Here is a 23,589-nt window from a genome sequence, read left to right on the forward strand (position 1 = left end):
CACATGAGCAGCAGCTACTGGAAGCTGGGGGTCACATCGCTTCTGTTTATTTTTTATTCAGTCTTTCTTTTGAACAAGGTTGAAGTTGGAACTTTGCTTTTGGATGTGGATCAGTTTTAAAGTGGAGCGGGTTCTGGTGATTTGTCAAGATCTTCAAGAGCCTATGGGAAGAAGGAGCTCAAAGGAAGGAAAATTAAGCATGGGGCTGTCTTTCAGAGGTCGGTGTGGAGGGGAGATTAGTTAAAGCTTGACTGTGACTGAAGTGTTTGATATTACAGGTGCTTACCAGCTGCCTTTGCACTGTCCTACTGGGACTAAAAACATACCTGTGAGGCTTCGTGCAGCAAGTTGCAGGTCTCTGGGATCTGGAGCTGTCTGGATCCCTGTAGCTGGGAATCATCTGGGATTTTGTGCTTACGCAAACTCACCAGTCTGGTGGAGGCTGGGTGAGCAGAGTGATGTAACTTTACTATTCAGGAATTTTACCAGAAAAGCTTTATTTATTAAAAAATACCTTATTAAACTACCTGGTTAAAGATAGAAAGTGTGTTGGATCTTAGCAGGAGTTGTGAAAACATTGCATTTATTTTGCTGAACACTTCGTTGCCAGCTGCAAAGCACAGCTACCTCCAGCACTGCATGTTCCAGTAAACATCGCTTATCCATCCTGTAAAGTTAAATCAGGCTAAATTATTATGTTTCATCGAACTGTGCAGGCGGATGTGTGCAGCAATACATATTTTGAGTGCTCAGCTAGATCTTTTTTTCCTTAACGTCACAGTTTACCTTCAGGCTCGATGGATGTTGATGCTCATGTTAGGAGATGGTAGTATCTCGGCATACTGCTGCCGGGTAGATGAGGTACTCTGGAGATCTGCGTTGACTGTGGAGCTGGTGAAGCTTGCAAGCAGGAGTCACGGTGAAGATGGGCAGAGGCAAAGGTAGTTGCAGAGTTAGTGCTTTAGTATGTTATGCTGCTGAGTAAGGCAGCTGAGACCTCCAGAAATGCCCAACAGCGCATCATTTCTCTTACAGTCATGTGGAGGCTGGGTATTGACATCTCTATCATCCTCGGTCGCTTGGCATACACGGATGAGTATTTTGCTGTAGGCAGTAAGTGACTGGCAGCTGGGTCTGAGCCAGCTTGGGTTGTGAACCAGCTGGCTCCAAATATGAGCTGTTGCACTGTGGAGCCTAACGGGGGACTGTTCTCGTTATCGTGGTGACTTGGGGGTGCACTGGTGGTTCTTGGTGCTGCGGTAAGGTGGGTGCTCTGACTGTTCTGTGGAAGGGGATGCTGCTTTTCTGGTCTATCAGAAAGCTCTGGGAAAGTGGCAGTGCACAAGATGGAAGTTCTCCCAGCAAACTCGGGCTACCAAACTTCAGGAGCTGAAGTAGCTCAGCATTTTGTTTGTGGCCGGTCCTTTTTACATTCAGATAAAACCCTGTCTATGCAGAGACCTTGTTATTTACACTCTAGGTGAGTCTTTGAGCATGTTGGACCTGTGGGAAGATAGCGATCTGCCTGCCTGAAGTGCCATTATTAATAATAAAATATTTAAGATGGCAATTTGCATTTCAGCAGCACCTTTAATTCATGGCTCTCCAAATGCTTTACAGACAGTGATTAACATAACCTCACAACAGCCCTGTGAGGTAGGTGGATCTGATCATCCCCACCACAGTGGGGACAATGAGGGAACCAAGGGTAAGGGGTGTGGAGCAGTCATGCTGGGACTTGACCTAGCACTTGGCCATTTAAGTCCCCTTAGGCCTTCAGCTTCAGATCATGCTTTTGTAATGCACGGGTTTGACTCAGTGTGGGGCTATACTGATTAATGAGCCTGTGACTGGCTGGAACAGACTATAAAGGCCATTAATCTAAGGCAGCAGTTTATTAGCGAAGTAGATGGTGCCTTGGTGCTTCTTGCTGCTGGAATAATCTGAATGTTTGAAGGCATATAAAAAATAGAGTTAGATATCAACCATTGAGCATGGCAGGCTGTAACTGGAGAAAGCCCTTAGACCCCAAGTGGTGAAGCTATGTGGGATGCTACTGTAAATGTATTGATCAGAAAGGACATAATAATTTATACATAAAGTCCACCCTTGCTCTTTCCCCAAAGGAAAAAAAAAAAAAAAGAACCTAGAAAGTCACTGCTGGTTGTCATGTGTCAGCTTCAAGTTCTGGGCCCTTGACTTCATAGCACCTGCAAAAGGAACAAAACGTGGTGCATCAGCAGCCTGTTTGGGCTGGCAAAATGAGTTAAGCAATGCGTTCTCTCAAACTCAGTCCCAGCTTTAAAATGACTGAAAATGATGTGAATTACTCATGTTGAATGGATCTGAGAGCACTGAGACGAATGTGCTTCAACATCACCTGTGGAGCAGGAGTGGGTAAGCTTGGACTAGAGGGCGAGACCTTGATTTCTCAAGGCTAGCTTATTTACCTCTTCATTTAATGACAAACCACTCCAGCTTTGATGGCTGGCCCTGGGTGATGGCACATATATACATGAGGTATACTTGACACCTTGAGTTCAGGCAGCTTGGTTAAACCTGAGATAGGCACCCAAACTTTTTGCCAGGCTCACTGGAACCAGTTTGGACCTCTAGGAGTTTGATGGCAGCTGGTTTTTATTATCTTTCTGAAGGAATAAGAAAGCAAAGAAATACCTCAAAGGTATGCTCCTATCCAGCAAGAGAAATAATCCCCAGCTAACTCTTTAAAAAGCAAGGCTTAAAAGGGAAACCTTTTCTGACAGCGGGTAACTCATGCTGTTGTTCATGTTGATGTTCTTCATGGAGATCAGAGTGATGCTGTTGTCCTTCTGGCTTGTGCCTGCTGAGCAGCTGTCAAGAAGAGAAGGCAGTATTAACTACTCTGGAAAATGGGAGAGGGAAGTTTCTTTTTACACAACTGGAGGCAAACAGCCAAGGCTGAGGCTGGCTAGTACGTAAGACCAGGGTTGACTTGTGCTGCCCTTTGAGCTGCTGTCCTGATTCAGGCCCATCCTTAGTGCTAAATTCCCCATCACCTGTCTGAACACAGGTTCGGAGGTCTCTGGTGAAACACGCAGTGTGTTCAGACAAATTTGGATGCGGTGCTGGTTTGCACGATAGAAAGCACCATTGTCACCTGTGTCACCACTTGTAGGCAGAATCAAGGAGCAGTTTGGATCTGGTTCTCAGTGATGGAATTACCTTCTAGCCCTGCAGCCATTACCAGAACTGGAACAAAAGGAAACATTACCGTGTCCCTCTGTCCTATGCCCTTAAGATAATTTGTCATTCAAAGGGAGCCCTGGATATTTTTACATCTGATGCTGCTGCTCACGTATTGTCAGGGTCTCTCTTAAGAGTGAGAGTTACAAGTGTTAGGAAGGTGGAATTCCCCTTTCTCCCTACCCTGAGGGCTGGGATATGCATTTAGTGCTAGTGGAGACTGGATGACCTTGAGGATTAGGGTGCCTTCAGGGGGCACAGTCCTCTGCACTGATATGTCCTGCCTCAGTGCCTGCAGATCACTTAGATCATGCTCATTAACGGTATTTGGGAACCATTGATGCTGATGCAAATTTGACACCTAAATACTTAGGGACGTTGCTCCCTGTGTACCTTGCCTGTTTCCAAAGCAGGGTTTATTACTTCAGTAGGAAACTATCAGATAAAAAAAAGTAGGAGCAACGTGTTTTCTTCCCTTCCAGCTCTTGTTTCCTGCAGCTTTCCCACATGCAGCCTCTCTTCTTGGGTAGCAGTGATGGACTGTGGGGTTCAGATGGACCATCCTCCACTTGGTACTTCTCTTCCAAAGGTCTCTGGATTGGGTGCCCCTTATCCTGCTCTTGCTAGATAATGGTAATAGGTTTCTTGGAAGATATTTCTGGGGACCTGATCTCATCTCACTGAGGCTGCTCTGAGATTCAGAAGCCCAAGTTTAGACCTCAAGTCTGGATATAGGCAAAGACAGACGAGCAAACTGCTTTTGGAAGGTGATGAGTCTTCACAGATATCAGTGCAGCTTTGAAATGAGGCCCCTAAATATTGAACTGCTACCTTTGACTCCATCAGGAAGAGGATGAGGTTCTATCAGTGCTCTTTTTTTTTTTTTTTGCCTGTCTCAAAGACATCTTGAAATACTTCCACCTGAAATAACCAAAGCAGCCTCCTTTCCTTGCTAAAATTAGTTCTGAAATAAAATTGGCATTTTCAATAGGATGTGAATAGTGTGAGCAGCCTTACCTCTCTGATACCATGGAGGTCCCTGGTTTCTGTTTGTCTGGAGGGAGAAAGGCAGTTGGTGATGTACAGGTGAGAAAACATCACAGCCAAGCAATAAAATAAGTCAACTATATTCAGAAATACGTTGTACAGGGTTATAAATGCAATCCAAATGAGATTAGAGACACCACGGGCAATACTTGAGAGCTGATTAGAGAAAATTCTTCAACTAATGTGACATACAGGCAGGACTGAATGCTTTGCTGCCTGTTTAGTCACTAGCATCCTTTGGTTTTTTGGCAGTTACCTGCCTTGCTGTAGAGCAGCCTTGCCCTCTAGTGGGCACTGCTTAGTGGGCAATGGGGTTCTTGGGGAAAAGGAGTGTCAAACTCCATGACTTCTGGAAGAGCTGCCCACCTTTGGAAATCTGCACATTTAACTGCAGCAAACTTGAGACTATTTCCCTGTGTAGATGGGGGCTCTAAAGAGGTGGTCATGCTACATTCCTAAATGCTGAGTCTGCGTTCTAGTTTGGCTTCAAAACCTCCCCACTGTCTAAGCTTTTTAAAAGTGTCTTTTAGGAATTGCCAGATCCATGTAGAAACTGATGACTTTTTGATTAGGGAAGGACAGATCACCCCAGGCAAATACCTTCTGAGTCCTTTGAGTGGTTACACTTGAATCTCAGGCTGACCGCGCTGACCAGAATGATCACAACCACTATCAGGATAACTATGAAGCTGATGACACCTGGGGATGGAGGAAAGAACTGTCTGCAATTGATATAACAATGTGCCCTGTCTTCCTCGGCTTCTGGGGTAGTGGAGAGACTTTGTCATCAAAACTTTGCTAGGAAATCTGTATTTTCATTAAAATGAGCATGGCACGTGATAGGCAGAGAAGTAAGTAGTCACTAGAGCAAATGGCTTTATACTGTTGTGTTTTAGCCTTAAAGGGCTTCTGATGAATACTTAATTGGTAAGGCAGTGCCAGGAGGGCAGAAGTCAGCTGATTACACTGGGGATTGATTGAAGTCAGTATGTCCTTACTACAGTTGGTAAATCTTACCCTAAAAGTGCATAAAGTCAGATAAATGTGTAATGTAATGGGGAGAGACAAGCTAAAGTGTGTGAACAATGTTATCTGTCTCATAAACCAGTGGCCAAGTGCAGATTTGATTCTGACATCAGGCCCCAATAAATCAAACTATTCTTTGCACAGGAATCTTGTCCTGTTAAGATTGCTTCAGGGCTTCTTGTGGCTTCCCTTGGAGGATGTAAACAAATGATACTTATGAAATTAACACTTGACTTTTAAAAATGCTTCTGAAATAACACTGTTTCCTGTAGTGTGATAAGAATGAGCAAACTGGTTTTTTTTTTGCTCGTCCTCATGGAGGAGGGGGACAGTATAGCCCAAGGCAGAGAGGGTCTCTAAATCTACCCTGTGCCTATTTTCAAATCTATTGCCAGGTTAAGGTATGGCATCTCTTGCTCCATCCTTCCACAGTCTGAAGGATGCGGAGGACTCAGCTGCTTCCTGCCAGTCAGGGTGCAAGTGTACAGGGGAGAGCAGTAAGGCAGGGTGGGAATGCAGTCCTAACAGGTTTGCAGGGAAAAAACATTGTCTAAGCTTCCAGGCGGGTAGCTTATTCTAGACATTATCAGGGAAACAAAGGCATAGCATGGGATCATTTGTGCCGAGGTCTTGTCCTGACATGGAGCTGGGGCAAACACTGGTGCTGGGAGTGAGAGCCCAAGCTCAGGTGTGGCCATGATGGACTTTCAAATTGTCTGTCCCTTGTATACTGGGCATGGCTGGGAGTATCTATTAGGTGCTTTATTGCCTGCTGGTGATGAGTCTTTTTCTCAAGGGTTTTTCCTTGCACTCTGAAAACTCCAGGATCAGGCATGCTGAAGAAGAAAACTGTGGAGCCATCTCCAGGGAAGCATCTTTGAAGCTGGGTGTCCAAAACAGTGTGGCCTGGCGAAACAGATCCCCTTCCTCTCCCCAGGTTGCACAAGACCTTACCAAAAGCTGCCACCGTCAGTGGTGATTTATCATCTGTCGGAGTGGGCACAGGCAAGTAGTCAGAGGGCTTCGGTGTTGGGGTGACTGGCTTTGAGGTGCCTACAAGAGGGGAAGAAGGTAGCTTTATGTAAAAGTCTTTCTTCCAAAGTTGGGAAGAGGATTCCTAGTAATGCTAGAGGACCTAACTCGCACTTGCACTTTATTGAAGAGAATAACGTTGGATCCTGGCCACCTCCATCAATGTTATCAGCAAAGTGACCAAGACCTATGTGGGAATCGGATTGCCTTGGCGTGGCCCATTTTATCAACAGTCTGAGAAGACCCGTAGGGTTTTCTGCTGGGGCCCTAGTGACAAAACTGAGCATGGCAGGTGAAGGACTGATCTGGCAGTGTGTTTGAGGGCGAGGCTTATCCTTTCTCCCCCATTTTACAAGCTTTTGCCATAGTGGCACCTTTCCTGCTGTGACTCACAACCACAACCCAGGCTCAACAAGTTTCCCCGAAGTGCTTTACAGGTTTTTCAAGGGCTAGATGGGATGGCTAGCATCTCTCAGGTACTTGTTGTCCATTCACCATGCTGCCTTGAAGACAGCAGTATGATGGCCTTGCTGTTGGCTGTGAAAAGGGCTGTAAAGCATCTTGCGATAACCATCTCTCTGCGTGAGAAAGGAGAAAGCACCTTGAATTGCTGATGCTGTGGTATTCTCACTTCTCTTGGGTTCTTGACCTGCACAGAGAAACACAGAATGTAAGTTTTGTCTTTTAGTGTCATCTAATAACCAAAAGAATTAATGGGCATGCTGGAGAGGAGAATGGGTTCACAATAATACTGGTGATATCTGGGGAAACATGGAATTCTTATTTGGGCTAAAACCTTCCCACCAAACATACTTTGTACTATTTTCCATGTCCAAATAGAAACTCGGGGAACCAAAATTCAAATACCCTTGTATAAACTGTTCAGGTTCTGCAGTCCCAGATGCATTTTTTGGGCAGATACAGCAGTTGAATACCAGAAGAGTGAACTGGGAAGGTTATAGATTTGCTATTGCTCATAAATGTTGAGACTTAAAAAAAAAAAAAATCTGCTTAGGGGAAGAAATTCTGCAGAATATGGGTGTGAATTGACTGTTTGGCTTGTCCTTGGAGTTGGAATTAGTGGGTATGCTGTCCTGGGTTATCTAGAAGTAATTAAGCTACTTTGAGTTGGGCTAACTTGCATACCATATGTAGCCTAGCTGTGGGAGCGTAGAGGTTTGTTTGAGCAAGGACTCCAGTTCTCAGTGGGATGAACTGGCTTATATGAAGCTGTTTGGTTTGTGACAGCTACTTCCAATGCCCGTGCAAGTGAATTTAAAGCTAGCCTGTGGGTTTCACTTGTACAGAGAAAAAAACCTTTTGCTGCCTCCTGGATGTGTGTTGAACGTCCAGATTATCTGCATTGACCTTAATGAAGAGCTACAGGCCCTGTTGGGAGACTAAAAGCGATACTTTAGAGCTTCAGAAGATCATCTGTAGGTCAAGTAAGATCTTCTTTCCTCCCTTCCCATCCCCACCTTCCCAATAGCAGTGTGGGCCAAAAGTATGTGCTGCCTGGAGAAGTGTGAAACAGCTCCTGGCACTCTGCAGTGGACCGCAGGGCATGCAGCTGAAACTGGGGTTTCTGTCTTGCAGAAAACAACCCTCTTTTGGAATGTAATTTTGCCAAAAGTCAGAAGAAAAAGGGGAAACAGTCTGAAATAACAAATCTAACTGGTTCAGAAATGGGTAACCACACCTGAGAAGCAGGACTACTGCTGTGCAATTTTTTCCACCAGTCATCAAACCCTTTGTTTCATTCTGAAATTGTTCTAGCCACAGGCGGTGGGCAGAAGCTGTGGTTTGCTGAGCCTGGCATGGATACGCCATCCCTGGGAAATGTTGGGTCTCACACAACAGGAGACTTTCCTTTTGGAAGCATCAGCAACATTTCTATAGTCAAAGATGTATGGAGCTTTTCAGATATAAAGCAGGGTTATAATTAATAGCAATCTGCTCTGATGCAAAAGGCTCTTGGCTTAGCTGGGCACAGGCATGCTGGCTGGACATCTGTGCAGGCAGAGCTGAGCACAGGTTTTTAACCTTGCTTGCATTAGAGAAGATCTGAGAGGTACTTGGAGAAGCAGAGCAGTTTCTGTCTTGACCATTACAGATTTTTGAGGCTGAATCTTTAGTGGGGAATCAGCTCAGTTCTCAGATTTCAGTCTTCCAGCTCTCTTGGATTCTGCCCTTATTCTGATAAAACTCTTACTGCATTCTCCAATTTTTGCTTGCAGGCTGAGCTAAGCAAACTGTCAAAAGCCAAAAAAAATTTTTTTAAAGGATGTTAGAAGGGCTCCCTTTTCCTAAACATAGATCAGTCTTTCAACTGTTCAAGCTCATCCCAGGCAGAGGATGTTAAGTGCATTTGGTCCTGTGTTTCATCACTGTTTGTAAGGTTACCAGACATGATTTTGGGTCTTACTGATAGCTCAACCCCAAGATGAAGACTAGTTGTTGTGGTTTAACCCCAGCCAGCAGCTAAGCACTATGCAGCTGCTCGCTGACTTCTCTCCCACCCAGTGGGGTGGGGGAGAGAATCAGAAAAAAAAGTAAAACTCATGAGTTGAGATAAGAACAGTTTAATAGGACAGAAAGGAAGAAAATAATAATAATGATGATGATAATAATAAAATGACAATAATAATAATAATAAAAGAATGGAATATACAAACCAAGTGATGCACAATGCAATTGCTCACCACTCACTGATGGCCAGTTAGTTCCCGAGCAGCAATCCCACCCTCTGGCCAACTCCCCCCAGTGTATATACTGGGCATGACGTCACATGGTATGGAATACCCCTTCGGCCAGTTTGGGTCAGCTGCCCTGGCTGTGTCCCCTCCCAACTCCTTGTGCCCCTCCAGCCTACTTGCTGGCTGGGCATGAGAAGCTGAAAAATCCTTGACTTGGTATAAACACGACTTAGCAACAACTGAAAACATCAGTGTGTTATCAACATTCTTCTCATACTGAATCCAAACCATAACACTATACCAGCTACTAGAAAAAAAATTAACTCTATCCCAGCTGAAACCAGGACACCAGTGGTTAGATAACCTGCACCATGTGAACCAAGTAAGCTAATTGCCATGAAATTATCTAAACTCATTGTTACTCTATAAAAGGACAAAGTACCTTGAGGTGGTGAAGCTGCTGTGCTTCTGCTTCCACTGGACTTTTCATCTGGATAAAGAAAACAAGGGAAAGGAGAATTAACTCTTGATGCTGCTACTAACTGTGCTATGGAGAGCTGTGGGGTTTCCATGGGGTAAAAAACTTTGTTTGCATGAGACTTCCCCTCCAAACAAACATCAAGATGTCCAACTAGCAAGCTGTGCAGTTAATTAGAGAGTGTACAGGAGAGGTGAGCTTGGGAGAGGTCTGCTGGGGAGACCGCGGTGCCTGTAGCTCCTCCACAAACCATTACCTGCTAAAGCATGAACTGGCTTTTCTGATATGGGCTTGCTGTGCAGATGCCACATCTAGGTCATGGTTGTGTCCAGCCCTGTGCTTTTGGGGAGCTGGAATGAGCTGCTCTTTTAGCAAAGACTCAAAGAGATTCAAAAGTTGCTGCTGCTGAGTAAGTAGCAGGGCATGGACTAGCCCAGTCTTTCTGATGCCCCCCGGTTTTGCTTGGATAAGGAGGGATGCATGAACAGGTCCTGCCTGAGCAAAAATTTGAGTTTTCCATACTTACCTTGCACAGTCAATGCTAGTGGTGTTGTAGTGATGGAAGAGGATTTGGCTGTAGTAGTTTGACCCACAGAGGAGAGATTCAAGTGGGTTGTTGGTGTTGATTTTACTGAAGGCTCTGTAGAGGAAGCATAGCGTTACTTCAAAGAGCTCTGCTCACCCCATGCACTGCTCAAAAACAGCTTGGAGGAGAGCATGGCTATTGGAAAGAGTCCTCAGACTCCTTGGGACTTATGGATAATCTGCTAGGGAAAGCATAGGCATGAGTAGACAAAGAAATAGCCTTCGTCCTGCTCAGAGTCAGGGAGCTCTTGTGCTTTGGCATTAGCTTTTGCTTTTTTTAGTGTACGGAGGTGATGAGCTGGCAGAGCTCAGGAGACACATGGAGAAAGTCTGCTTTTTGCCACCACTTTTTTCCTGCTTTGAAAATGAAGGTATTTTTATCACTGGACACTTCAACTGCCTAGAGCTGCCTGGCACCCACATGTGTGTTTGCTCATTATCTGAAATGCTGACTTTTATTTCACTGAGAGTCTCTAAGCAAAATAATTCAGTTCTTGCAGTGGTCTGGAGGCTCTGTCATCTTCCTCAACCTGCTACGCAAAGCTGCATAGCAAGAACATGATCCAGAGCAAGATGTGGGGCAAAAAGCTTTCAACAAGCCCTCTGCAAGGAATTGTAGATCACCAGCTTGGAATTTACAGGCAAGTTCCTTGTCTAGACTTCAGTTGGCTTTCCAATAAAAATGAGAAAAGAGTGAAAATGGTAAGGTCAGGGTTTTTTTTCCCTTTTTGCCCAAATGCTTCACCAAAATATTCAAATTTAGGAGTAAGTTTCTTTTTTCTGCAAGGCATGGAAGCAGAATCTGAGATCTTTTTGAGATGTTTTTCCTTTATATTTTTGGGGTCCCTTTGGAGGGGTGGCTACGCTTAGAAAGATTTCCCTCCCCCAAGTATAGCAGGAAGAGATCTGTCTCCAGAGATCCAAGTGGACTAACAGATGTGGATCTGGAGTTGGAGAGGTCTCTTCTTGTGTATTTGGTTTTGTGTATTTTCAGACTGAAACATGTAACTTTCTGCTAACACCTCCCTATGCCCAATTAGTAGGAGGGCTTCTGCATGACCATGTACATGTGGTAGTGTCCTGTAGCTGGTTTCAGCAGAGGGGGAGAACAGAAAAAGGAGAATAAATTAAGGGAGCTCCTCAGCAGTTCATATTACTTTTAAATATTCTTCTGTCCTTATGAGTGATTGCTGTTTCCATGAAGGTAGATAACAAAGCAAAATCCCCAACATGAATAACTGAATTAGAGCTAAGGCAGTGTTCAGTCCCTGTGCCGACACAAACATTGTACAGTTTAGGACAAGACTCTTCGTCCTTCCCCTTTTCCTCTTGGAGAAATGGGGAACATGTTGACCTGTTGTATGGGAGGCACTGAGGGTGTGCAAAGCGCTGGAAGTTTTTAGTTAAAAAAAAAAAATGCGGTCAGGCTTGTCAAGAGAGCAGTATTGAACAGCAAATGTAATGCAGGGAAGCTCTTACAACAACGATTTCATTGCTGTTCTTCTGTCACAACACCAGGAGCCAAGGCCAGACCTGGTGTGCGAGGCACTGTGCTTGCACGTACTGCTCACACCCGACGGTCCTTGCACGGAAGAGCTGCCAAGCAAAGCGGGTGATGCTGGGTAGGAGGATGCAGCAAAGCAGACACTGCCCAGGCTGGCTGCTGGGCTCTGGGCAGTCGTGTCCTTTGTGCAAAGCCCAGGGTTTTCCCTGGGTTTTGACCTGCTGACCCTGCTTCTCCCTATTCAATTTAGTGATTTTTCCCTGCTCTTGCTCACCTTCATGGCTTGATCCCTCTGGGGTGAGCTGGGTGGATCAGAAGCCCTTACACCACAAAATTTTCTTCTTCCCAACACTGTTCTCATCTAACCTATCACCACATAGCCCAATTTATCACTGGGTGGCCCAGCTAGACTGAAGTCAGACCAGTTACAAGCCAGGATGTCCCTGAGCTGCACTCTTAGGTCTCCAGATGAGCATTACCTGAGGTATGGTTCTTTACGTCAGGGCTGTGTGTTGTTGATTGGGATTGACCTGTAACACAAGCAGAGAGACATGGAGGTGACGTCTCCTACACGTGCTCCTTGTTGGTGCCATCCCCACTGGAAGGGTTGAAGGATGGGCTAGAAAGGGGCCATTGTAGCCAATGAGAGCTGAAAGGGTGATGGGGGCAAGAGATGCTGAGGAGAGGGTTTGTCACCGGTGTGGGTATAGGGACCTGTGGGCAAAGGGACCTTGGCTCTGAGGATCCATGGAGGAGAGCATGTTAACTGGTAGGAAACAGCTGGGGGAGACGGGGAGCAAAGATGAGGCAGGATGCCTCTGCTTTCGCTAGGCTTCCCAGAACACCACATTGCTCTCTTCCAGACAAAAAAGGGAACCAAGCAAGGTCATCTTCTGGGGCACAGTGGCCTCTGGAGATCTGGGGCTGAATGGTGATAGATGGGGCAGGCAGAGGTGGGCAACGCAGGGTCCTGGGAGAAGGTGCTTCAGCGGATGTGAGTTTTGAATCTGGTTCCCATTTGTGGGCTCCCCATTTGCATCCCCACATGGGCATGTGCATCCACATCCAAATAGACATACAAAGCAGATCACAACCAAGGAGGTACCTGTTACAGCAGGGACAGAAGAGTCTGTGGAGGTTGTAGTACCTGAAATGAAAGAATAAGAGTATTAGTGGTGCTAATCTGTGACTGTCACTAATGCATTGCTGTTCTTGCTGGTTTTGTGGTTTGGGTTTTCCTCACCTTCTGTAGGAATGACTTTGAAATACATGATTTCCCCAAAAGCATTAGCAAAGAAGTAGTAGCAAACACTAAGTGCAAAACTATCAGGTTCTGAGTAAAATAGTACTGGAGTTTATTCAGCCAGGATAAATGCCCTCCTCTCGAGATGGAGCTGAACCCTGCACAGAGCCGTCTTCCTCTCTGACAGGGAATATGCAAGGCCATACGAACCAGTGGGGTCGTTCCCTCCCCATGAGCTCTTTGCCTCCAGCTCAGTCTTGGTGGAGAAAGACCATTTGCCCTGTATTCTGGAGCTCTTTAAAGAGTTAAGATGCACACTTGATAAGGTTTGTAAAGGCTTCCAGAAGCCGATGGGACTGTTTTTCCTTCCTGTCTCCTACCTCTGATCCTTCTATCCTGTGTATTTGTATCCTGGGAAGCTGGCTGAAGCCTTGTGGCCATGTAAGTCTGGACTTAGCGAGGGGGCTGCAGCCTGGGGACCGACTCGGGACTGCCTTCCCTGGTAGCGGTGGGTAGTCCTGTAGGTCCATGCAAGGCTTTGGTCTCCCAGGATTGCAGGTGTTGCACTGAGGCCCTAGTTTCTCAACTGAAAGGTGTTTCTGTTTTGTTTTTTTTTTTGTTTGTTTTATGACAAAGCATCCCTGCACCAATCCCCCATGTTGCCTACTCTCAGGATCCCTGGTATTTTTCTTTAAGCCCCAGCTCCTGGAGTCCTATGATTAGATGAGATGGCAATTTAAACTGCCATTTAAAGCAGAAAAAAGAAATGTCCAGTTTCCTTATTTGGGGACAAGAACTTGAAAATGTAAATGCCCTTTAAACACTCAAATCAAACCCAGCTAGTTTAACTTTGAAAAGGTGACTTTGAGTCTGTTGTTTTGGAAATGCACATCCAAATTGGTATCTTTAAATGGTTATCGATGGTAATCCTGGTGCTGCCTGTAGTTAAGATTAATGAAAGACACTACATTACAGCTACAGAAACCAGCTGAATCTGATCCCACTAGTGATCCATCTCACTGGAGTCCCACGAGGGCTAAAGGTTTCGGACAAAAAGGGACAGTAAAGGTTGAATCCTTCCAGCTCGCTGTCCCCTTGTAATGCTGCGTAGCTCCATTGCAGCAGTGGTCTGTGGTGAGGTGCAGTGCCTTTGCAGGATGCTGTGCCTCGTGGGGTGGCAGGAGGGGAGGTCCAGCAACGCAGCACCAGCCAGAGCAGAGCAGTGCTTGTGTGCCCATTTACAGCCAGAATCTGTCCTCACTGTATGCAAGATTCATCTCATGTGCCACTTCACATCTCTCGTGAACCAGCCTGCAAAAGAGCTCATCTCCAGGCTCTCTTTCTCACCAAAGAGAGGACCTGGCACTTCTAAAACCCTATTGCTCTGGCCTGTTTCAGATCTCTACCTTATCTATTTCAGATTTCTACCTTGCTCTAGCTGTGGCTAGAGGAGCCACAGCCTGCAACATCCCGTTTCTTACCAGGAGCTGTAGAGGTGATGTAGGTGATGAACTTTGTGGTAGGCACCTATGCTGTAGGTGTCTGAAAGAGGTCAGATGAATGCCCTGATAGCGGTGTGTATCTGGAATGAGATCTTTAGCATCCAGTGTATGTGATCAGGGCTTGGCTCAGAGCTCACCCCTTGGGACCGTCTGGGTGTAACGAGCTCCTGATTGATCTCATTTTTCTCACGTAACTGCGTTGGAGTCATAATTGTTTTTTTGTCTGAGGCTTTATGACAATGATCCTGGCCAAACAGGAACCAAAACTGTGTTAACCATGGTGAATACATAATAAAACGTGGTCTCTTTCCAGATAGGATTTGGCTGTGAAAATCAAATCTGACTTTTCAGATCTTTTCCATGATTTCCTCTTCTACCTTACTGGGCAGCAGGCTGTCAAAACTGTCTTGTTTAGTCCATGAAAGAGTAGACATGATCAGATCTTTAATTACATAGAGAGGAAGGGACTAATTGGTTTTCTAAATCCATTGGGAACAGGACCAGAAAACAAGGACTTTTAACTGCAGCAAGGAAAAGGGAGGCTGGGCAATAGGAAACTGCCTTAACATAAGGATAGTGAGTTGCTAGGAGTGATTGTGTAAGGAGAATTATGGGATATCCTTGTCTGCAGGCTTTGAAGAGTGGGTTAAATGAGCATCAGTCTAGTAAGATAGACAGGATTATGGACAGATGTAACATTACTTACTAAATCAACTAATATAATGAAAAAAAGATCTTTTGGGCACATGGTTGCCCTTCTTAAAGAGGTAGAGATGCTTCTTTTGAGGAAGGGGGGTGCACCCCTTTGCACCCTTGTTGCCTGGGATGCTGTGGGGCACTGCCCGCTCCCCGGGGGCCCAGCTGACTCCATGGAGAACGTGTGGTGACTCGGGCTGTTTCCATTGATCCTAAGAGTTTGCCAAGTTTTCTCTTTGTCTGGGCTTCCTCTGCTTAAACAGCTTTACAATACAGTTTCTGGAGGTTGGTTTGCAAATGCCTTAAGATACTCTATACATTCAGCACAAAAAATAGTGTGCTGAGATCATCATGGGGGCCAATATCCTCTAGCAGCTGCCAAGCTCAAACAGCTTCTCTTTTTCCAAAATCACCTTGCAGAAGCCATTGTCTTATTTTCCCGTGGGGAGAAGTAGCTGCTTGTAACACATGTTCTTGAAATTATCACAGGTGCTTTTTAGTGTACATGGCACATGAAAGCATCGAGAGTTGCTGAAGAAAGAGCTGTTGCCTACACTTAGTCTTTGTCAAAGGAAAAGGGGGGTAGATGTGCTGAGATGGCAGTTTATTCCAGTGGTTTTGATGCAGCTGAGGAGAAATCTGAGAGCTTGAACAGAGCCTCTAGGGACAGGAGGAAGCTGAGAGCAAGGGAGATGCCATCGCCCTGTACTGCCATCCCCGTTGGGACCATCCCATGGGCTAGCTCCAGTATCCCCAGCGCTAGGGCAAGAGGAAGAGGGTCATACTCCATGTTTTCTTCCACCCCAGCTCAGCCCTTCGCTGAAGGTCACACCGGAGCACTGGCTCATAAGGAGTTCTCCATTTGCAAAACTAAACCCTGGGGTTATTATAAATAAGATGAATAAGCAGGTTTTTTCCCAGTGCTCAGTCCCTGGAGTTCACCTGTCTAAGCAGATGCTCGCCCTGGTCTGCTGCATGTGAGCTTTGCTGCGGAGAAGTGACTGGTCTTGCTGTGAAAAGGCCAAAAGATGGAGATCCCCTTTTGGCACTTGGAATAAACGGCCATGGCTTCTCTAAACACAACTGCATGTTTTTTCAAAGCAGGGCAGGTCTGGCTCTGACTTCTGGTCACTGCTGCTTGTTATGCCTTCCCGGCCAACTCAAATAATCAAAAGTCCTGTTATATTAGGTGTTTTCTTTTGGTGAAGGTGCTTAGCATCCTAGCTGAATTACACCGGAGGGGGACGGACGTGTGCGAAGCAGGAAGAAACCCAGGTCACGTCGTGGGGCTGGGCAGCAGGATGGGTACAAACAAAAAAGTGCCACGCGTCGCGGCTCCCCGCAGACATCCCCAGGGGACTCTCATGCGAACGGTGCTGGACGCCGTTTCCTCCTGGTGCCACTGCCAGCATGGCCCTGCTCCCCTCCATGAAGGGCCCTGGCTATATAAACAGCTAACAATAATGGTCAGGATGCAGCCAGCGCAGCTGTAATTGCAATAAACATCAAAGCCATTCAAATGACTCGCCACTGAGTATAAGCACTGCCAAGATATTTGTTGCATGTTTGGGTGCAAGTGATTTATAGCCGGATTGTGCAGTTCTAGGTGGAGACGGGGAGCTCGCTGAGGGATTTATGATGGGAGATAACGGCTTTCTGCTCTTGCTGTAATGGAAAACCCCTGATTACCCACCAGAGCTGTCGGGCTGCAGAGGAGCACGTCGGAGCTGCAGGTGCATTTCAGCTCTGACTCAGTGCTAGCTGCTTTTTGGTTAACTTTTCCAGAGGATGAGCAGGGGGATTTTGGATTTCTGTTCTTTGCAGTAGTTCTTTTGTGAGGGTAGATGTGAGTGTTAGACTAAGAGCAGAGGGGTCTTTCCATGGAGCCTTCTCTCACGGCAGCTGAGATGTTCCCAGAGCCAGCAACTCACCATGCTCACTCCTTGGCACAAAAAGAGAATAATGCAAAACAAAAAAAAAAGGTGAATTTTAGGTATTTCTGCTTTGGTATTATTTTTGGCAATAATTTAAAGAGTGGTTTCTCCAGCTGCTGACCAAAGAGGGGCACTGACATTTAAAAACCCCAAACTTTCCATCAGAGCCTCTGTATAGCAGTGCTGCTGTAGCAGAGACCTCTGCCAGTTGTCGGAAACACTTCAGCAGGGTTTAGATGAGGCTCCAGAAGGGCTCGTGCTGTCCGGTCTGTATTTGTAGAGGGATGGAGTCACAGGGGAGGATCTCTGGCACCAGTATGAAGGCCCAGGGACTGGGACTGGTCCTGTCCATCAGAACCGGTAATGGAGAGGGACTGTCTATCCCCGATGACATGTAACCCTGGACTGGCTGGACTCTTCTCCTTCCCTGGCAGTTTTGGGGGGAGATGTGGTGATGTCCTACCTGTCCCCAGGTAGCGTGTTACATGTCAGGGAGCTGCAGAGCCCACTTGGCATTGTGCAGCCTTGTTGTACCAACCTCGGCATCACCCTCTGCTTGCAGGTTGCATAAACAAATACTTTCAGAAAAGAGACCTAGCAATGTAAAATTAGACTTTTCAATTCCTATATTGGCATTTCTGTCAAATGACCCATGACAAAAATATACTGACTGCTTAACACAAATGCAGCTGTTTCCTGGGTGAAACGCAGCAGCTGCTGAAGCAGCAGAAAGCAACAACACCCAATTCTTAGGACTTTCACATGGGAAAAAATCCTGTATTAGGAAACCTGGAAAGCAGAAAGCTTTGCAAAAGTGTAGCTCCTATTTTATTAAGCACTTGAAAAAGGTGCCTCTGCCTTGAGTGTCTCACAGCAGAACAGGTAAGGTGAAAATTGTGGTAGAGAGAGAGGAAAAGAGTCGTTATGCAGGCTGGATAACTGACAGCCTAAATCACGTCCCAGAGCCACAGAGGTATTTAAGCATCTAATTCCCAAATGACATGGGGACATTTGGCAGCTCACTGCCAAGTGGTTCTGCATTGTAATGACTTGGCCAAAGTGTTATGGGAAGTTTAGAGAGCCAGGAATTAAACCCGGATCTCATCAGCAATTAAAATTAATCTTAGCCTTCCTCTGCCCCTCCTCAAGGGCTGCACCCAGGCCTGGGCATCCTCTCTGAGCATCATGCTTTGTGGTCCTCTCTGGTGAGCTGTTCTGGAAACACATCTTAGGGGAAGTCAATTAAAAACCACTTGAATGTGGAAAACAAGCTGGGAGACAAACAATGTGGGGAAACCGCATGCATGGAGTGGGCTCTGCCACATCACTGTGTGTGCTGAGGTCTGTTTTTTCCACAAAAAGCAGTTGGTCCTAGAAGAGCAAAGCGGCTTGGCTTTGCTCCTGGCTGTACCACCACTGCTCCATGGTGTTTGGGGAGTAAACACCTGCTCCATCACGCTGCTGTGCCATCACCCTCCCAGCTGCTTACTGTTTCCAGTTTCCTCTGCGACCTGCTTGTTTTGGAGCTCTGGTTTTGCTCCTGGTCTCTGTGGTGCTGGTGATGTGGGTCCTGCCCTTCTCCTGGCTACGCTGCTCCTAGGGTTTGATGCTGGTCCTGGGGTTTTGGAGGAGGAAATCACTCCATGCCCAGTTCAAATGGAAGATGGGGACCACCTATCCAGGCTTGATGGGAGCCAGAGCTCAGCGTGTGCTTTTTGCCTTCCTACAGTTTTTTAAAAGTAATACTATTCATCAGCAGATCTCAGAGCACTTTACCGAGGAAAGGGGTAGTGTTAGCTTTGCTTTGTTTTCTGTAGATGGGGAAACTGAGGTGCAGAGGAAGCATCACGAGTTGCAGGCTCGTTCAGCAGTGCTGCTTTCACACCTTGATGAGGCCACTAGCCGAGGTCCTGCCAAAGTACTGGCCACCTCGCAGGTGGTCCTCATCAGTTTATATGATTTTGTTCCAAATGTTGTGTGCTCCAGCTGCTGTAGGAGATCAGCTGCTGTATTTGCATGTACACTACACCTCCGGACGGGGGTCCGCAGAGCCCTGTGACAGCGCGCGCGTTACCATCCCCTGCAGCAGCGGAGCCAACGTGGTGGATCAGTGGTAGGTGCCTACCAGGCATGTCTTGGTTCCCACAAGTTCATGGAGGCTCTTTGCTACTGCTTCCAAGTTCATTCACAAATTTGTTATTCTTTCCAGTAATTCCAAGATTCCCCAGGTTTATTTGGGCGTTGCTGGTAGCAGCCAGGCCGTGCGGTGTTCGTGAACCCCCATGCAGGAACGTGATCTGCTGGGATCGGTTCAGCTCCCACCTGGTGACCCAGGGGACAAGGCGTGTAAGGGGCTGGTGGCAAAGGGATTTCTCATAATTCCTGTTCTTTCCACTTTCTTTTCTTAAGTCTCTTGGCTTGAATTCCCAGGGGAGTGGCCGAAGGACGTCCCTGCCTGCATCCAGTCATTTCAGCGCATCGGTGCTGGGGAGGCATCCTGCAGCTGCTGCCTGAAGTACTGAGTCTTGCAGAAGCGGCAGCTAAAGAGCAGGTAAAGCACCTTGGCCTGACAAGCTTCATCTGAGTCTAGATTTTAGGTGACTGACCCTGGTGATATCACCTCAGTTTTATTGCCAGGTTTCAAAGCACTTGATAGAAGAAGTAATTTAATTATCCCTATTCCATATCTGGGGAAAACAAGGCATGGGAGTGTTACGTAGCTGTGATAAGTGGCAGACACAAAGCCCAGTGGTCCTGTGTCTCCATCCGGTGCATCATCAGCCATGATAAGTTTCTCCCGCATTTCTAATCACACTAATTTCAGTGTGATTCCAAGATTTTTAGCAACTCCAGAGACACTTCTAACTAACATAGGAGAGGAGCTTATTGAATCATATGTCTGGAGCTGCTTGCCCAGGGCTGTACTGCCCTTGGGATCATGCAGAGTCTGCAGTTGTGCCTGATGATGGTGGGAAAGGTAGGGGTGACCAACCTTGCATCCCCTCTCTTGCCCAGAACCAGTGGTGGCTGTCCCCAGTGCCAAAAGGGTTTGCCTGGCTTGCTCTGGACGGACATGCTCTGCACCTCCATGGACCCACACTGCTGCCACAAACAGCTCCACGTGAGCTCTCTCTGCCTCTTCTTTATGTAGGGTGGCAAGTCCAAGCCACTAGCTTTGCTTCTGTACTACAATGTCCCTGTCCCATCCCTGTCCCCCAGACCAGCAAAACCTTGATCTCAAGGAACTGGGTGCCAAGCCAGTGGTTTCTCACCACCAAGGGATAAGAAGATTCTCCCTAACCTGTGAAATGCAATTGCTAGTAAGGCAGTGCCATTTAACCGCATCCCTGGTTATTTCATCGGGTTAGTAGCAAGTTTCACCAGCTACCAACATTGGAGCAAAGTCTCCCTGAAACTTTTAGATCTCCAAACACCACTGCAGCCAGAGGTACTAGAGGGGACTTTGCTCCTTTCTGCTGTGCTGGGGTGATTCAGCCGAAAGGTAAAAACAGCCCACCCAGCCCGTAAGTCGACAAAAAAGACCAAATGGGAGGTTCCTCCTTGTTGTGGTGGTTGGGTCATGCTGAGTGGGCTCCTCTGGGAAGTGGAGTAATGAGACCTTCTAGCCAAGGCTTGGCAGTGGTGGCTTTTGCTGGTGCCATGCAAGACACACATCTCCCTTTTCCAGCCTTGGGCTTTAGCCCATGTCGTGGCTTTCCCAGCAGGAGCATTCCCGGTGTTGGGTTACCAGCACCTTCCCCTCTGAGGACACCTGTTGTTGACTCACCTATTGTAAATAGGACATAATTCCTGGAAACTGTCTCGGGCCACTTTGGTCAGATTTGCAGAGTCATCTGCAGGGTTTCGTGTTACTAGAAGGGAGCAGTTTGTTTTGTGAACAAACATTTCTCCTAACCACCTCCTGCTTTCTCTTCCTTGTTCACTAGGTCACGGTTGCACTGGCCTTTCCTTTGGCCAAGGAATCAGCTTTAGGATGCACTGGATGCCCTGGTTTAAGAATGCAAGTACTGTATCTGGAAGGTGTCCTGGTAGCTGAATGTCTGTCCTCTATGCACCCCATGTTTTTTATTATATCGAAAATATATATTGACATACATATATGTTTTTGATCTACCATGCTTCTTGTGGCATTACCCGTCTGCTGCCTGGGGCGCAGAAAAGGAGAGCAGTGGATGGAGCAATCAACAGTGGGAAAATCCTGCTGGGCTCTCATCAGTTTCGAGGAGGAATTTTTTCAGTGGAAATCTTTTGTCTGGAAAATGCCTGCCCATTGTAATGGAAACGGTTCATAGGAAGAGGTTTGTTTGGACAAATTTTCTGTTAAGTGTTTCTGGGGGAGAAAAAACAGGTTGGAAATGTTCCAAACCCTCCCACTTCAGCAATTGCAAAATAACAGTATTTGAACCTCCCTTTAGAAATAACCATGAGAGCTTAGAAGTTTAAATTAAGAAATAATAAATTCATTAATAAATTAATGAACTTGCACAAAGTAAAAAAAAAAAAAAGAAAAAAAGCGCCTGTGTGGAAACAGGCAGGTATTAGTTTCCAGCCAAAGCAAATTCTGTCTCCTGCAAGGTTACTTCCATCTCCTTAGGTGCAGGGAGACATCTGAGCTCTTCCATCTTGTTCAAGAGCCTCTAATTCCCTTCTCCAGATGCCTGCGTGTTGGGGAACAAGCGGCATCACGGACCCCACCTCTGCCCCTTTTGCTAAGCCTGCTGCTTTGCTTTGCACAAAAGCTTTTTCCCCAAGTACTACACCACCTTACCGGCTTTGCTATAAAATTAAAAAGAAAATTAAAGCTGTTTCAGAACTGTCGTATTGATGCAAAAAAGCGAGACAGCATACATGACAGTGGGGAAGGCCGGTTATTTGGATTGAAGCCGGAGAGGTGCAACTGCAGCATCCGCTGATGCACAGCGAGCATCAGCAATGCCGTTCTCATTGCCTGTAGGCACCGGCCCTGCTGGGGTCCGGCGCTACCTGCGAGATGCACACCCAGTGCACACCATGGTCCCTGCCCCGTGATTTTAAGCAGACAGCAGAGGACAGAGAGGATGTGCTCAGGACCGAAGGATGGAGGGTGGGCATCCCTTCCAGGTGATGCTGCAGCAGCTGGGTCCACCCGGGAGGTGAATCTCCGGGGCAGCGCCGCCGGCCGTCCCCCACCAGGCAGGGGCTGGATCTTGGCATCACGCAGCGGAGCCGGAGAAGGTGCCTGACACCCTCTGTGGCATTCCTGTCCCGTGCAAGCCACACCAAGTAGTTTTAAGAGAAAAAGAGCATTCTGGGCAGGCATGAAGGGCCTCAAAGCCCTTTGTCTGATACCAGGCACAATTCACCCCTTTGCTGAAGCCAGCAGTATTGCCCTCTAATGAAGAGAGAAATTTTCCAATCCATGTGCTCTTACTACTAAGAATTACACAGCTACTAACTGAATTCGTTTCTATACTCTCAGCCTTTTAAAAATCCCATTATTACCAGCACAGCAGCTGTAACCCATAGGCAGCTTCTATGATTTAATGATAAAAACTTTGGATTGGAGACACATTATTTTTAGGTGGTTGTCTAATAGAAGCAGTGAGGATGGTGCAGTCTATATTCCTTCAAATGCTTTTCAGCTCATAGCTGCTACAGCTGTCAGCAACACAAGAGATGTCTCATGATGCAGGAAGAAACAACCTGTCACCCTTCAGAGCAAGAAACCAATTCCTTCATGCCACACCACGACTCATGTGGGAAAGAGAAGTTAAAGCAGAATTATCACAAAAGAACAGAATTATTACAGTAAGGACGAGGCGTGTTCTGAATGAGTCTTGTACATGGTCTTTGTATTTATATCGACGAGAGGAAAAATTAAAATCAGGCAAGGAAAAAATACCTTTGAGGAAAATAATGTCCTGTACATTGAAATGTTCTACCTTTACACTTACTTGACAAAAGTCACTTACTACAAAACACCTCAGCATCACAAACCTCAGCAAAAACACTTCTCTTGTTAACCAGGAAACAGGTTCTTTTATTCTAGCGCCATCAAATAAACCCTGTAAACCTGGTATGGCCACATTTTTCCCAGCAACCTGACTTCTGCCACCCCTGAATTTAAACGCTGAGCTTTCCGATGGCAGGTACTACACGTACGAACGTCTGGCTGCTTCCCTTTGGTGCCCCCCAGTGAAGCCGGGCTCCCCAAATCCCCCCGCCCAGCACCGCTTCACCCTCCCTGGGGCGCGAGCAGAGCATCTCACCTCGGAACAGCACGCAGCCGAACAGCCAGAGGAGCGGATGGACGGACGGAGCCAGCATCTTCTTGGTGGCTTGTGGCTCTGCAGCCTCGCTGGGGCTCTATCCATCCCGGGAGAGACGAGAGGGTCAGGAGCGATTTGCCTGCCTGGGCTGACTCTCGCAGAGCTTCCTGTTAAAGAATAGAAGGAAACGGGCTGAATCCACAGGGGAACTGTGTTTTTTAGCCCATTATGGTCAGAGAGGATGTGAGACATCGCTTACCAATGGCAAAGGAAACCTCGCCATCGGTTTGTTGGGGGATTCGGCTCTCATAGCGGGGGAGAGCGGCGTCACGGCGGGCCTGCCCGGCTTTGG

General features: G+C 46.8%; 1 protein-coding gene and 1 long non-coding RNA gene across 4 annotated transcripts; one reads left to right on the forward strand and one right to left on the reverse strand.

The window, feature by feature from the left end:
- Positions 1–465: 465 nt before the first annotated feature.
- On the reverse strand, positions 466–23,394 carry ECSCR (endothelial cell surface expressed chemotaxis and apoptosis regulator). 3 transcript variants are annotated; one of them, XR_012654278.1, is made up of 12 exons: positions 23,238–23,394; positions 12,699–12,740; positions 12,073–12,123; positions 10,031–10,144; positions 9,469–9,516; positions 6,932–6,979; positions 6,253–6,351; positions 4,873–4,971; positions 4,243–4,279; positions 2,754–2,853; positions 787–2,210; positions 466–667 (listed from the first exon to the last, which is right to left on the reverse strand). XR_012654278.1 is itself a non-coding variant. In XM_075056508.1 (11 exons), the coding sequence occupies exons 1-11, from the start codon at positions 23,293–23,295 to the stop codon at positions 2,202–2,204; spliced, it is 705 nt and encodes a 234-aa protein (XP_074912609.1). In that variant the 5' UTR covers positions 23,296–23,394; the 3' UTR covers positions 466–2,201. The 3 variants fall into 3 exon arrangements, 2 of the variants coding, with proteins under 2 accessions (XP_074912609.1, XP_074912610.1); XM_075056508.1 differs by having other exon boundaries at positions 466–2,210; XM_075056509.1 differs by lacking the exon at positions 4,873–4,971 and having other exon boundaries at positions 466–2,210.
- LOC142044260 (uncharacterized) lies at positions 10,153–21,206 on the forward strand. Its single transcript, XR_012654279.1, has 3 exons — positions 10,153–10,730; positions 19,378–19,519; positions 20,916–21,206. It is a non-coding gene; the product is annotated as an uncharacterized LOC142044260 (long non-coding RNA).
- Positions 23,395–23,589: the final 195 nt, after the last annotated feature.

Source organism: Buteo buteo, chromosome 24 (genome assembly GCF_964188355.1).
Source record: "Buteo buteo chromosome 24, bButBut1.hap1.1, whole genome shotgun sequence".
NCBI classification, from domain to species: domain Eukaryota; kingdom Metazoa; phylum Chordata; class Aves; order Accipitriformes; family Accipitridae; genus Buteo; species Buteo buteo.

Bases quoted from the DNA above. Each gene is read 5' to 3' on its own strand.
- ECSCR (XM_075056508.1), bottom strand. From the start codon at position 23,295: ATGCTGGCTCCGTCCGTCCATCCGCTCCTCTGGCTGTTCGGCTGCGTG. The intron at 12,124-12,698 runs GTACCTCCTTGG...CTTGTGTTACAG, and splicing joins TTCTGTCCCTGCTGTAACAG to GTCAATCCCAATCAACAACA. The intron at 6,352-6,931 runs GTGCTTTCTCCT...CCCCTCTTGTAG, and splicing joins CACAGCATCAGCAATTCAAG to GCACCTCAAAGCCAGTCACC.